The sequence below is a fragment of the Mesocricetus auratus genome, unplaced genomic scaffold (genome assembly GCF_017639785.1).
Source record: "Mesocricetus auratus isolate SY011 unplaced genomic scaffold, BCM_Maur_2.0 Super-Scaffold_100014, whole genome shotgun sequence".
In the NCBI taxonomy this organism is placed as follows: Eukaryota; Metazoa; Chordata; class Mammalia; order Rodentia; family Cricetidae; genus Mesocricetus; species Mesocricetus auratus.
The window spans coordinates 18,967,596-18,982,290 of record NW_024429197.1 but is presented as its reverse complement, the minus strand read 5'-3'; the positions used below and the strand labels follow the sequence as shown (position 1 = coordinate 18,982,290).

Below are 14,695 nucleotides of genomic sequence, written 5' to 3'. Positions count from 1 at the left end.
AAGTCGCTCTGTAGACCAGGCTGGCCTCGAACTCACAGAGATCCGCCTGCCTCTGCCTTCTGAGTGCTGGGATTAAAGGCGTGCGCCACCACCCAGCACTTTGTTGTCTCTTGACTTCTCATGTCCTACGTTCTGCCTTGGAGTTAGGGACTGTCACATGAGAAGCTTCTTCACACGGGTCACACCAGACCCATGTGTCTCCCACTGCCTCTCCCAAAGTGCCTGAACACCAAGGACATTGCTGGGCACTTCCTTTCTTCCTGTGGTCGACTACAAGTTCAGGCATGTAGCAGACGCTCGACAAATACTTGCAGTGAGTGATTTTCACAGGCAAGAGAAAGATGTGGTATCAGGAGGTGTGACTGAAGTCTTGATTCAGCTCTGACTCTGGGCAGCACTCTACTGAACCTTCCAGAAGCTCAGTTTTCTCATCTGTAAAGTGGGAATCTATGTTTACAACCCTGGCCATGTGCCAGTGAAGCAGATTAATCAGGAAGTTCTTCTGGAGGGTGAAGGGATGTGTGCCAGAGGACTGTTGCCACACAGATGGGGGCGTGTGGCCCAGTGAGCCTCTGGTCCCTTCGGGGGCTGAGCAATGGGGATGGATTTACTTGTAGAAAATATTTGCTAATTATTGTCTGGCTTGAATAATTATCTGGAGATCCTGGAATCAGCCCTTTCCACGGATCAAACTGTCACATCTGCTGCCGACCTTTAAGTAATCGGAGTGGGGGTAATTACAAAGGGCTGGTTTCTCTCTAAATATAGCTGTTCCCCAGCTAAAGGTCAACTCAAGGGAGCACAGTTTGATAATTGCAAGCAATTTGATAATGAATTGGGGCAAACATTCCCAGGGGTGTAGTCAAAAGTTTCCTGTTAAAAAGACCAGGATGTGGGCACTGATGGGGAGGTCTTGGATTTCTCACACCTACTGGAGAACATCAAAGTTCTAAGAATAAAGTGGTAACCACACTGGCAAGGTGCTAAGCTTTGTGGATGGTCCGTGGAAGTGTGTCCCTCACCCCGGGAGACCTGGTGCCCCTGTGGAGAGGGGGTGGGACCTGCAAGAGATGAGGTCCTGAGGTAATTAAGCCTCTGGGCACATTGCCCTTCGATGGGATTAAAGCTGATCCCATGGAGTTAGTTCCCGTGAAAATGGGGTTTGTAAGACGAGCAAAGGCACCCCATGTGTGTGGCCTTCACTGGGAGCGAGCGGCTGTTTCCTTCTCTCTTCCTTACCATGTTGTGACACCACCAAGGGGGCCCTCACTGGAGGTCAAACACACAGAGCTGTCCAACTTGGGTATGCAGTGTCTAAACTATTAGCTAAATAAATCCCTTTCTTTATAACGTAGCCAGAGGAAGAAAATGAATTAACACTAGCGGTAACTATGGTGACGTTTGCGTGTGTGTGTGTGTGTGTGTGTGTGTGTGTGTGTGTGTGTGTGTGTGTGTGTCTGGGGGTAGAGTATATTCTCCACCAATAAGTTCTCAGAATCCTAGGGTTTGGAGGCTGTGCTCTGGTCTACTGTTTGTTTTCAAGCTGGGTGCCTCGTGTCCACAGAGGAAATTTCAATCACCTGTGGCTAAGACTGCTGAACGAAGACACCAGTGGATGAAAGTCAGGGAAGGCGTGGGTGTGAATCTTGGTCCTGCCTGGACACTTCCTTCCCTGGGTTTGGCTTCCTTGTCTTACTGGCTTCCTTATGGATACTGCGGCACTTACAAATTACGGTTCATACGGTCATAGGTGGAAGCAGTAAGGAAAGATATGGGAATCACTTGGCCAACCTCAGGGTGTCTGTAAATGATGGAGAAAGCCAGGACAAACCATCCTCTCCTGGCCCCTTCGCTCCATCCTGAGTGGGCTGGATTGGCCTGGCTTTCCTTGTAACCCCCACCCCTTCACGCTGTCTGTCCCTAACCAGTATTTACAGTGTGAATTTTTTTTGAGAGAGAGAAATGACCTGAAATAAAAAGAGAATAGGAAAATTAAATTTAAGAAGAGTGAGTGGGGGCTGAGAAATGATTCAGTGGTAAAGAGTGCTTGCTGCTCTTGCAGAGGACCCAAGATCAATTCCCAGCACCCACACAGGAGACTCATAATTTCCTGTAACTTCAGCTGCAGGGGATCTGACACCTCTGGCTTCTGAGGCCGCACTCACAGGCACAAACCCTCACAGACATACATGCATATGCATAGTCTAAAATAAAATAAAAAGGGTGATTGCCAAACAAGGTATGAGACTTGGTGGCTCTAGTGGGAGTCAAGGCATGGTCTAGACTTATCGTTCCACTTTCTCTGCTAGTCTGCCTTATCTCTAAGCCCTCACTGCAGTCTGTATTTTCTGTCCAAAAATTTTTTCCTGGCTATTCCCTGATGTTTCTAAACCCTATCACTTCCAGTACCTAGAAAAGTCCTTCCCCTTTTTGCCTTAGCAGGACAATGTTTAATAGAGCTGAATGGCAATATTCTACTTGCCAGCAGGTGTCACCATTGAGCACTCAGTGTGCTCAAGCATTCAAAAGCTCAACATGGCAACTGGCGGGCTCTCCATTAGGCATACACAGGTCCAACCACGGACAAAGCAGCCTCCTTCGGGCAAAGACTAAACACTGACTATACTGTGTGCTGTCAAACATCGATGAACAAGGAAGCTGAGCCGAAGAGTGAGGTCTCTTTTAGACAGGATGGTTAAGAGTGATCTGGGAGGGGTATGTGAAAATGCCTTAAGGCCAGAGGTGATAATGTGTAAGGCATGTTACCTGAAATCATTGGTTTTCTTCTTTATTACAAAATCGAGGTTTTGCTTCTGAACTCTTGTCTCACAGAGCTTAAGGGGTAGACATCGACTCCTTTCTTTCGTGATCTCTACCCACAAGAAGTTGCCATTCTGGGTCCTTAGACAGACGCAAGCACTAGAAGAGGGATGGGGCAATTGGCGTCTTCCCCCTGATTATCAGCTTCCAGAACACCTCACTAGGTCTTCTCATATGCTTTCTGCTGTTTCTGGGTCACGCTGGTCATGGAAGTTTCATGCGCTGTTCTTGGTCCCATTTGCTTGGCTCAGAGGGGCTGATAAAACGGGTCAGCCCTGCTGTCTTTTGCCTTACTGTTTTCCTGCCCCTAGCAGGGTGGAAGTGGGCTCTCTCTGCCAACCTCCAGGACACTTGTCAAGGCCAGAGAACACCCTTTCCTAAAGGCTCTTACCACACAGAAACAGAGGGATTTACTGACTACTTCTGGTTTTGCCTGGTAGAAGGCCCCTGGAGGCCATGAGCAACATGCTGGCTTCCTCATAGGAGGGTGGGTGGTGAGGAGGGAAAACATGGATGGAAAAAGTTTGGAGCGATCTATATACTGACCTGTCACCTCTACTCGCCTGCTCAACACATCACCTCATGCCGCCTTCTCCCAACTCTCAGTAGACTCTGCTGAGCACAGAGGTCACCTGATGCCCACGTATTTGTGCCTACACATGTGTTCAAGCCCACGTCTGCCTCCTCCAGGGGAAATGCAGCTTCTCCCTTCTCTAGTGTGGAGGGTAATTAAGTAGCTAGTTTTTCTTTTCACCCTAAATGAACAGCGAGGCTGCCAGGCAAGAGGCAGGAGGAGGCATTCCGTTAGCTCCCAGCTGGCTTGGAAACTCTTGTCTAAAAATACGGAGGAGAAGGAGTGTGAAGGGGTGTGTAGGAGGGTTGTCCCCACAGTCAGGACAACTGGGGCCATCATGGAATGCGTGCCCAAAATGTCTGTGCCCAGAGCTTCTTTTAACGCAAGTTCACTCCCACCCCAAGGTTCCCAGCAAACTTTCACGAATATGGGCAATTTTTATCTGCACCCCCCAGCCCTTGAAAATAAAAGAAAAAAAAAAAAAAAGAAAAGGACACTGAGTGACGGGGCATCAGAAGGTGATGAGGTGATGTGGGGATTGCCAGGCAGGCCAACCAATTATCTGTCTTTGGAGCATTGGCTCTCCGTGGTGGTCGCTGAGAGTTTGGGCGGGAGGTGAAGGGTGCCAGTGGGGCCTGGCATGCCTGACACCCAATTAGGGCTCATTCGCCAGCTGACCAGTCTGCTCCCTTCAGCTGCTTGGTAGCCACTCAGTCACTGCTCCAAGTGTAGAGGGTGCTAATTGGATGCTGGAGCCCAGACGGCCACCCATCTGCCCAGACCGGCTTTGTCCACTGTCTGGCTTTCTTTCCTGCCCCTTGCTCCATCCCTAACTTGTATCCTCTGGCACGATACTGTCCTCTCAAGTAGAAATGCTAAAAGAGCTCATGACAGGTGAGGCAAGGTCAAAGATCAAGGTTGGGAGTAGGAATTGGGATTGGGTAACTGAGGGAGGACAGGCCACAGAGTTATGAGGCCACCAAGTTGGTCACAGCACTGAAGTGGGAGACAGAAGTCTTTCTTTGCCTGACACTGGGCTCTTTAAGACAAGTTCAAGTGCTTGGAAAGTGAACTTGTCATTCTGGTCCTCAAACCCTGATGTCCAATTTGTTCTGTTTTCTCCCAGGGTGGTCATGGGGTCACAATGAGTTATACATGTATCCTCTGGAGGGAAACCCCTTCCCCCAGACAGCATTGGAAACATCTGCCCACTGGCATCCCCAGCATCCAGCCTCAGCATGGAACCTCACTTCATTGTCTCGTGTAACAACAGAGTGTTCTGACGAGTCCTGCTGTTCTGACTCTCCACTCCCTTCCTGGATTGGTGTCACTCATTCAGGACTTTTCTTGTGACTCTACAGTTCCTGCAGCCATCATGGGTGGTGTTTAGTTCTCTGCCCCACTGAGAATAAATTGGGTCAGATAACTTGCTGTAACCATGGACCCATAGACCATGGACCATGGACAATAATGACTGAGTCCCAGTTTGGAACTGAGATCCAAAGATACTCCACTCTCGAAACTTATCATTTTTTGCACCCAGGATTGGCTATGGAATGTGCATGCTCTTGGAAGTCATGAGCTTTTAGTCAAAAACACAGAATGAGTCAGGAGGGAAACTGAGTCAAGCCTCAAGACTGGGAGAGCATGGCCCATGTGAATACACTCTTGATCAGCTCGACCTAGGTGGACCCATGGAGCCAAGCGCTGTGGAGAAAGACAGAGAGAGACAGAAAGGAAAAGGAGGAGGAGGGGGAGGGCGAGGAATTCTAGGAAAGGGATGTGGATGAGCTGAAACTGAACTCACTAGAGAAAATAAAACACGCTCTTATCAAGTACAGCGTGGGGGCAGGGCGCTATCTGACAGCCGGCCAGTCATTAGCTGCTCTACGTGCCACCTCCCTGCACTTCTTAGGCTAACCTGACCTCCAGAAGAGCCAGCCGCACAGCTCCAGAATGAGGCTGGAGAGAAATTAGGCAGAACTGTGTTTTTAGAACTACCCTGTGGGGAGCCTGAGTGGACACAGCTACTACTGGGGTGACATGCAGTGATGTCTGTCATGAGGGAGCCAGGCAGAAGTAAGGATCTCAGAATGTCAAGGGCATCCAGGATGGTTTTAGAATAGTTAAGACACATGTTGACTTGGAAGCCTGGGCAGCAACTCTACATGCTGCTGAGACATGGGGAAGACTCAGGAACGAAGAGTTTCCTAATCAGTTTAAGCGAGCAGGCGACAGATGACTCCTCCCCAGGAGTCTGCAGTGCAGGGAGAATGGCTGTAATTGCAGGCACTTGGCAGAGAAATCAGATGCCTGCCTCTAGTTTCTTAGGCTGCCTTCCCTGGGGACCCCAGTTCAGAGACCCTCCAATAGATACTTGGCTCCTTGAGCTGAGACCAGCTGACCCTGTAGGATACTGACCACAGTCTGGTTTGCATATGACTTGGATTTGGGTTAGGGGCTTCCTAATTGCCTGATTTGTCATTTAAAATATCATGTGCAAGGATTAGAATGCATGTGGAATGTTGATCCTAGCTGGGTTTTCTGAGCTCAGGATCAAGTCTTGGCCCAGGGATATGCACCAGGCATAGGGATCTCTCCAGCATTCTAGGAGTGCCAGGGACACAGAGATTCATGGCGCCTGGGTCTAAAGACCAGTCCTGGCTCTGACATCATGGTTTTGTGTGTGTGTGTGTGTGTGTGTGTGTGTGTGTGTGTGTGTGTGTGTATAGTGTGTGCGTTAGAGGAGAACTCAGGTGTTGTTCCTCCTACACCATCTAATTATTTTTTGGTTTTTTTTTTTAACTTGATTTCTCACTAGCTTAGAACCCATCAAGTAGGCTAGACTGACCACCCTGTGAACCCAGGAATCCCACTCTCTCTGCCTCTTGAGTGCTGGGATTACAAGTGTGTACCACATGTCTAGCATTTTTTATATGGGTTCTGGGGATCCAACTCATCTAGGCACCCATGCTGTCTCCACAGCCCCTTAACATTGTTTTAGTAAGTACAAAACACTTAGTGTGTACCTCTATCTGATGTTGCTATTGTAATATTAAACACAAACCTGACTGTCTACATATGCTCAAAAGTCCTTGTTAATTTTTATGCCTTCAGAACTGGTTTTGTTTGTTTTAGTTTTGAGGATACAGAATCTTGCTATGCATTACAGGCTGGCCTTGAACTCATTCCTCCTGCCTCAGCTTCCCAAGTGCTGAGATTATAGGTGTATGCCAAGCATGCACAATCCCAACTTGTTTTGAACTGTACAGCTTAGTGTCTTGGGAGTTCAGAGCTGTTTGATGTCCAAGAAACAGGGATGGAGAATGGCAGGCAACTGCCCAAGGTCACACAGATAGGAAGCCCCAGAGATAGAAGTCCACTCCAGCTCCTTCTGCATCTCCCCCAGAGCATCTTGTGGTCCTGCATGCTGTACTTCTCTCTTCCTAGAATTCTGCTGGTGTCTTCCCATTTCTGCTGCTTTGCACAGATGTACTCTGCCTGGAAACCTCTGTCCACTGAATCAGGATGCCTTCCTGAGCTCCCAGGAACTCCAAGCAGCCATTGCTTCAGGGTTGAGTATCTCTGTTGGAAGTCCCCAGCCCAGTGATAGCAGGTAAGGGACTGTGACCTCCAGAACCTGGGCATGGTCAGATTCCTGTCTGCTCTCCCAGCCACATCATTGTGCAATATCAGTGAACCAAACTGATGGTTCTGGGTGCTCATAAATATCAGAACAGGGTACCTTAGGCCAACATCACCTGTGCTCTGAGCCCATTCCCACACTGGGATGATGAGCAGCCACAGCCACAGCCACAAAGACACCTGAGCCTGGATCAGGCATGTTGGTCACTGTGAATATTAGCTTTGCATTTAGACCTCACAGCAGAGATGCCGATGAAATACAGGATGCTAATTAATTTGACCCTGCCTCTCTGTTTTTATGCTCTCTTTTTTTTTCTTTAAATTAGAAACAAGCTAGCTTTACATGTCAACCCAGCACCCTCTCCTTCTGCTCCTTCCCTGCTCCCCAACAACTCCTCCCACCTGCAATCCCCACTCCCCTCCCCAGGGAGGATGAGACCCTCCATGGAGGATATTCAAAGTCTGTCACATCATCCAGAGCAGGGCCTAGCGCTCCCCCCTCCTGTGTCCAGATCGAGAGAGCATCCCTTCATTTGGAATGGTCTCCCTAAGTCCATTTGTATGCCAGGGATAAATACTGATCTACTACCTGAGGCCCCATAGGTTGCTGAGGCCTCCTCACTAACATCCAAATTTAGGGGGGTCTGGATCAGTCCCATGCTGGCCTCTCAGCCACCAGTCTGGAGTCCATGAGCTCCCCCTTGTTCAGGTCAGCTGTTTCTGTGGGTTTTGACCCCTTTGCTCATCACTCCTCCCTCTCTGCAACTGAGTTCCAGGAGTTCAGTATAGTGTTCAGCTGTGAGTGTCTGCCTCTGTTTCCATCAGTCACTGGATGAAGGCTCTAGGATAGCGTATAAGATAGTTGTCAATCTCATTATCAGGGGAGGGCACTTAAGATGACCTCGCCACTATTGCTTAGATTGCCAGTTGGTGTCATCCTTGTAGATCTCTGGAAATCTCACTAGTGCCAGATCTCTTCTCAGACCTATAATGACTCCCTCTATTATGGTATCTCTCATCCTGCTCTCCTCTATTCTTCCCCTACTCAACCTTCCTGCTCCCTCATGTCCTTCTCTTCCCTTCTCTTCTCTTCCCTCTTTCTCCCAGCTCTCTTTCCCCTCCTCCATGCTCCCAATTCACTCAGGAGATCGTGTCCCATTCCCCTTCTCTGTGGTACCATGCATATCTTAGGGTCCTTCCTGTTTCCCAGACTCTCTGGCGGTGGGATTATAGGCTGGCAATCCCCTGATCCATGTCTAAAATCCATATATGAGTGAGTACATACCATGTTTGTCTTTTTGTGACTGGGTTACCTCACTCAGGATGGTTTCTTCTAGTGCCATCCATTTGCCTGTGAATTTCAAGACTCCATTTGTTTTTTCCTGATGAGTAGTACTCCATTGTGTAAATGTACCACATTTTGTCTATCCACTCTTCAGTTGAGGGTCATCTAGGTTGCTTCCAGGTTCTGGCTATTACAAATAATGCTACTATGAACATAGTAGAACAGACATCCTTGTTGTGTGAATGGGCATCTTTTGGGTATATGCCTAAGAGAGGAATTGCTGGATCTTGTGGTAGACTGATTCCCATTTTCCTGAGGAATCTCCACACAGATTTCCAAAGTGGCTGTATGAGTTGGCACTCCTACCAGAAGTGGAGGAGTGTTTCCCTTTTTCCACATCCTCTCCAGCATAAACTGTCATTGGTGTTTTTCATTTTAGCCATTCTGACAGGAGTAAGATGGTATCTCAAGGTTGTTTTGATTAGCATTTCTCTGATGGCTAAGGATACTGAACACTTCCTTAAGTGTTTATCAGCCATTTTAGACTCTTCTATTGAGAATTCTCTATTTAGTTCTGTACCCCACTTTTTAATGGGATCCTTTGGTGCTTTGGAGATTTGCTTCTTGAGTTCTTTGTAAATTTTGGAGCTCAGTCCTCTGTCAGATGTGGGGTTAGTGAATATCTTTTCCCATTCTGTGGGCTGCCTTTTTGTCTTGTTGACTGTGTCTTTTGCCTTACAGAAACTTCTCAGTTTCAGGAGGTCCCATTTATTAATTGTTGATCACTGTCAGTGTCTGTGCTACTGGTGTTGTGTTCAGGAAGCAGTCTCCTGTACCAATTCGTTTAAGGGTACCTCCCACTTTCTCTTCTAAGAGGTTCAGTGTGGCTGGATTTATGTTGAGATCTTTGATCCATTTGAACTTAAGTTTTGTGCATGACGATAGACATGGATCTCTCTGCAGTCTTCTGCATGCCAGTATCCAGTTATGCTAGCACAATTTGTTGATGTTTTCTTTTTTCCATAATTTTAGCTTCTTTGTCAAAAATTAAGTGTTCATAGGTGTGTGGGTTAATATCAGGGTTTTCAATTCGATTCCATTGGTCTACCTGTCTATTTTTGTGCCAATACCAAGCTGTTTTCAGGATTATAGCTCTATAATAGAGTTTGAAGTCAGGGATGGTGATACCTCCAGAAGTTCCTTTATTGTATAAGGTTCTTTTGGCTATCCTGGGTCTTTTGTTTTTCTATATAAAGTTGATTATTGTTCTTTCAAGGTCTGTAAAGAATTGTGCCGTTATTTTGATGGGGATTGCGTTGAATCTGTAGATTGCTTTTGGCAAGATTGCCATTTTTACTATATTGATCCTACCTATCCAAGAGCATGGGAGATCTTTCCATTTTCTGGTATCTTCTTTAATTTCTTTCTTTAAAGACTCAAAGTTCTTACTATACAGGTCTTTCATTTGTTTGGTTAGGGTTACCCCAAGATATTTTATGTTGTTTGTGGCTATTGTAAAGGGTGATGTTTCTCTGATTTCTTTCTTAGCCCATTCATCATCTGTGTATAGTAGGGCTACTGATCTTATTGAGTTAATCTTGTATCCTGCCACTTTGCTGAAGGTGTTTATCAGCTGTAGGAGTTCCCGTGTAGAGTTTCTCGGGTCACTTATGTAAACTATCATATCATCTACAAATAGTGAAAGTTTGACTTCTTCCTTTTCAATTTGTATCCCTTTGATCTCCTTTTGTTGTCTTATTGCTCTAGCTAGAACTTCAATTACAATATTGAAGAGATATGGAGAGAGTGGACAGCCTTGTCTTGTTCCTGATTTTAGAGTAATAGCGTTGAGTTTCTGTCCATTTAGTTTGATGTTGGCTGTTGGTTTACTGTATATTGCTTTTATTATGTTCAGGTATGTTCCTGTTATTCTTGATCTCTCCGGGACCTTCATCATGAAGGGGTGTTGGATTTTGTCAAAGGCTTTTTCAGCATTTAGTGAGATGGTCATGTGGTTTTTCTTTTGCAGTTTGTTTATATGGTGGATTACACTGATAGATTTTTGTACGTTGAACCATCCCTGCATCCCTGGGATGAAACCTACTTGATCATGTTGAATGATTTTTCTGATGTGTTCATGGATTCAATTTGCCAGTATTTTACCGAGTGTTTTTGCATCAATGTTCATGAGGAACATTGGTCTATAGTTCTCTTTCTTAGTTGTGTTTTTGTGTGGCTTGGGTACCAACATAATAGTAGCCTCATAAAAAGACTTTGGCAATGAACCTTCTGCTTCTATTGTGTGGAACACTTTGAGGAGTATTGGTATTAGCTGTTCTTTGAATTTTTGGTAGAATTCTGCGCTAAAGCCATCTGAGCCTGGGCTTATTTTGGTTGGAAGACTTTTGATGACTGCTTCTATTTCACTAGGGGTTATAGGTCTGTTTAAATTGCTTATCTGTTCTTGATTTAATTTTGGTAAATGATATCTATCCAGAAAATTGTCCATTTCCTTTAAATTTTCAACTTTTGTGGAGTACAGGTTTTCAAAGCATGACCTGAAGATTCTCTGGATTTCCTCAGTGTCCATTGTTATGTCCCTCCTTTCATTTCTGATTTGTTAATTTGCATGTTCTCTCTCTGTCTTTTGGTTAGTTTGGATAAAGGTTTGTCTATCTTGTTCATTCTCTTTGTCACATTGATTCTTTGTATTGTTTTCTTCATTTCTACTTTATTGATTTCAGTCCTCAGTTTATTTTCTGACATCTACTCCTCTGGAGTGAGTTTGCTTCTTTTTGTTCTAGAGCTTTCAATTGTGCTGTTAATTTTCTAGTGTGACTATTCTCCAGTTTCTTCATGTGAGCACTTAGTGCTATGAACTTTCCTCTTAGTATTGCTTTCAAAATGTCCCATAAGTTTGGGTATGTTGTGTCTTCATTTTCACTGAATTCTAGCAAGTCTTTAATTTCTTTCTTTATTTCTTCCTTGATTCAGGAATGGTGCAATTGCGGGTTGTTCAATTTCCATGAGCTAGTAGGTTTTCTGCACTTTGTGTTGTTATTGAATCCTAGCTTTAAAGCATGGTGGTCTGATAAGATACAAAGGTTTATTCCAATTTTTTGATACCTGTTGAGGTTTTCTATGTTGCCAAGTATGTGGTGGATTTTAGAGAAGGTACCATGTGGCGCTGAGAAGAAGGTATATTCTTCTGTGTTTGGATGGAATGTTCTGTAGATGTCTGTTAAACCCAATTGGGTCATAACTTCTGTAGTTCCTTTGTTTCTTTGTTAAGTTTCTGTCTGGTGGTCCTGTCTAGTGGTGAGAGTGTGGTGTTGAAGTCTCCCACTATAACTGTGTGAGGTCTTCTGTGTGATTTCAGTTTTAGTAATGTTTCTTTTACAAATGCGGGTGCCTTTGTATTTGGGACATAGAGGTTCAGAATTGAGACTTCTTCCTGATGGATTTTTCCTGTGATGAATATGAAATGACCTTCTTCATTTCTTTTGACTGATTTTAGTTTGAAGTCTAATTTGTTAGCTACTAGGATAGATACACCAGCTTGTTTCTTGGGCCCATTTGATTGGAAAATTTTATCCCAACCCTTTACCCTGAGGTTGTCTTTGAAGTTGAGGTGTGTTTCTTGTATGCAGCCAGAAGGATGGATTCTGTCTTTGTATCCATTCTGTTAGCCTGTGTCTTCTTATAGGCAAATTAAGACCATTCATATTGAGGGAAATTAAAGACCATTGAGTGTTAATTCTTGTTTGTTTTTTGATTTGTTGTTGTTGTTGGGATTATCTATTGTCTATGTTTTTGTGAGTGTAGTTAACTTCCTTAGGTTGAAGTTTTCCTTCCAGTACTTCCTGTAGGACTGGATTAGTGAATATGTATTGTTTAAATCTGACTTTGTCATGGAATATCTTGTTTTCTCCATCTATATAGATTGAACACTTTGCTGGGTATAGTAGTCTGGGCTGGTATCGTGGTCTCTTAGTGTTTGTAGAATATCTATCCAGGACTTTCTAGCTTTCGGAGTTTCCATAAAGTCAGGTATGATTCTGATAGGTTTGCCTTTATATGTTATTCGATCGTTTTCCTTTGCTGCTTTTAATATTCTTTCTTTATTCTGTTTGTTTGGTGTTTTAATTATTATGTGCCGAGAGAACTTTTTTTTTATTTTGGTACTGTTTTTTAATTTAAACAAGGACAAGGGGCTAGCATTCTCAGAGACAGCAGCACCCAGTTGGTCCAGACAGTCCCCCTCCTGTGGCTGACCAGGTCCTGACTTCCAGTGATCTCTTCAAGGTCTCTACGATCATCTGCTTCTGTCCTGAGAAATTCGAGACACGTCACAAATGTGGAGCATGTATGACTGGATGGCCTCACTGGACATCATCATCATCAAAGAGATCTTCAAAATCATTTAAAAAGTCTGCATGAACTGCCTTTTCATTGGCTGCCAAGTCCATCAAGAGCCCGGTGCTCCCTCCGGCCTCGTCCAGGTCCATGTAGGGACCCGCTCCCTCAGGGAACATCTCATCCACGGCCGGCTTCATCTCCGAGCTGCGGCGTTGCCGAGGGAACTTTTTTGTGGCCTACTCTATTTGGTGTTCTGTAGGCTCCTTGTACTTTCATTGTCATGTCTTTCTTTAGGTTGGAAAGGTTTTCTTCTGTGATTATGTTTTCTGTACCTTTGAGTTGGGTTTCTTCATCTTCTTCTATACCTACTATTCTTAGATTTGGCCTTTTCACGGTGTCCCGTATTTCCTGAATATTTTGTGTTAAGGATTTTTTGGACTTAAGATTTTCTTTGGTCAATGAATCTATTTCTCCTAGTGTATCTTCAATGCCTGAGATTTTCTCTTCCAACTCTTGTATTCTGTTGGTTATGCTTACATCTGTAGTTCCTGATCATTTACCCACCTTTTCTAATCCCAGCATTCCTTCATACTGTGTGTGTGTGTGTGTGTTTGTCTCTGTTTCAGCTTTCAAATCTTGCACTGTTTGAATTGTTTCTTGCAATTTTTGGTTTGTCTTTTCTTCCATTTCTTTAAAGGACTTTCTCATTTCCTCTTTTAGGGTCTCTATCATCTTCATGAAATTCTTTTTGTTTTTTTTCGAGACAGGGTTTCTCTGTATTGTTTTGGAGCCTGTCCTGGAACTCACTCTGTAGACCAGGCTGGCCTCGAACTCACAGAGATCCACCTGCCTCTGCCTCCCGAGTGCTGGGATTAAAGGCGTGTGCCACCACTGCCTGGCTTCATGAAATTGTTTTTAAGGTCGTTTTCTTCTGCTTCATCTGCACTGGGATGTTCAGGTCTTGCTGGTGTAGAGTCCCTAGACTCTGGTGGCATCATATTGGTTTTTCTGTTATTGAATGTGTTCTTATATTGTCATTTTCCCATTCCTTCTTCCAGTGGGTACAGGTGGAGTCTCTTCCTCTCCTGGAGGGTATGGGTCTAAGGTTCTCTTCTGGTGGGTGCAAGCAGTTCAGTACTCTGATGGGTCTCATGGTGGGTGCAGGCGGGTCTGAGGTACTCCCTCTCCTGGTGTGTGGGAGCTGGATTAGCACAGTGTCCTCAGCAGACTAGCAGTTGCTTGGTGAGCTGGGGGCAAGTTGACCTGCCTGCAGTCCCCAGGTCAGGGGATCCCAGAGCGGGCAAGCAGAAGTGGGGCAGGGGCTGGAGCTCACCTCTGCCCTGAGCCTTCTGTCCTCTCTTTCTTAAAAGTAACTCCATGAGGTACTTGGAACATACTTATACTAAAAATCATTTCATTTTGATCTGACATTCAAACTTACCTGTGAGTCTATCCTATGTTTTTGCTCACGAACTTCTATCGAATCTACAAAACAGGCATGTCCCTAGCACCACTCTGAAGCAGGCATCTCAGGACTCCCATGCACATGCTCCTGCCTGTCTAGGGCTCTCTCTCTCTCTCTCTCTCTCTCTCTCTCTCTCTCTCTCTCTCTCTCTCTCTCTCTCTCTCTCTCTCTCGTGTGTGTGTGTGTGTGTGTGTGTGTGTGTTCTCTCTCTCTCTCTCTCTTTCTCGTGTGTGTGTGTGTGTGTGTGTGTGTGTGTGTGTGTGTGTGCGCGCGCGCGCGCGCCATGGGATGTGCAGGGTCACCAGAGGACAACTTTTGGGAGTCTGTTCTTGCCTTCCATCTAGTTGAGACAAGGTCTCTCTCTCTTTGGCTGTACTGTGTGCTCTAGGCAAGCTGGTCCAACAGTTTCTGGGTGACTCTCTTGTCTCTGCCTCCCATCTCATTGTAGGAATGCTGGGACTACAGATGTGTACCACCACATCCAGACTTTTATATGGGTTCTAGGGATTGATCTCTCTCAGGTTGTCAGGTATAGGCAGCAAGCACC

General features: G+C 45.3%; 1 protein-coding gene across 1 annotated transcript; it reads right to left on the bottom strand.

Annotated features, from left to right (window-relative positions):
- Positions 1-12,500: 12,500 nt before the first annotated feature.
- Positions 12,501-12,893, bottom strand: LOC101831002 (COP9 signalosome complex subunit 9-like). The gene has a single exon (XM_040757429.1). It carries the CDS (start codon positions 12,878-12,880, stop codon positions 12,707-12,709), a length of 174 nt encoding a protein of 57 aa, XP_040613363.1. The 5' UTR covers positions 12,881-12,893; the 3' UTR covers positions 12,501-12,706.
- Between the last annotated feature and the right edge of the window lie 1,802 nt (positions 12,894-14,695).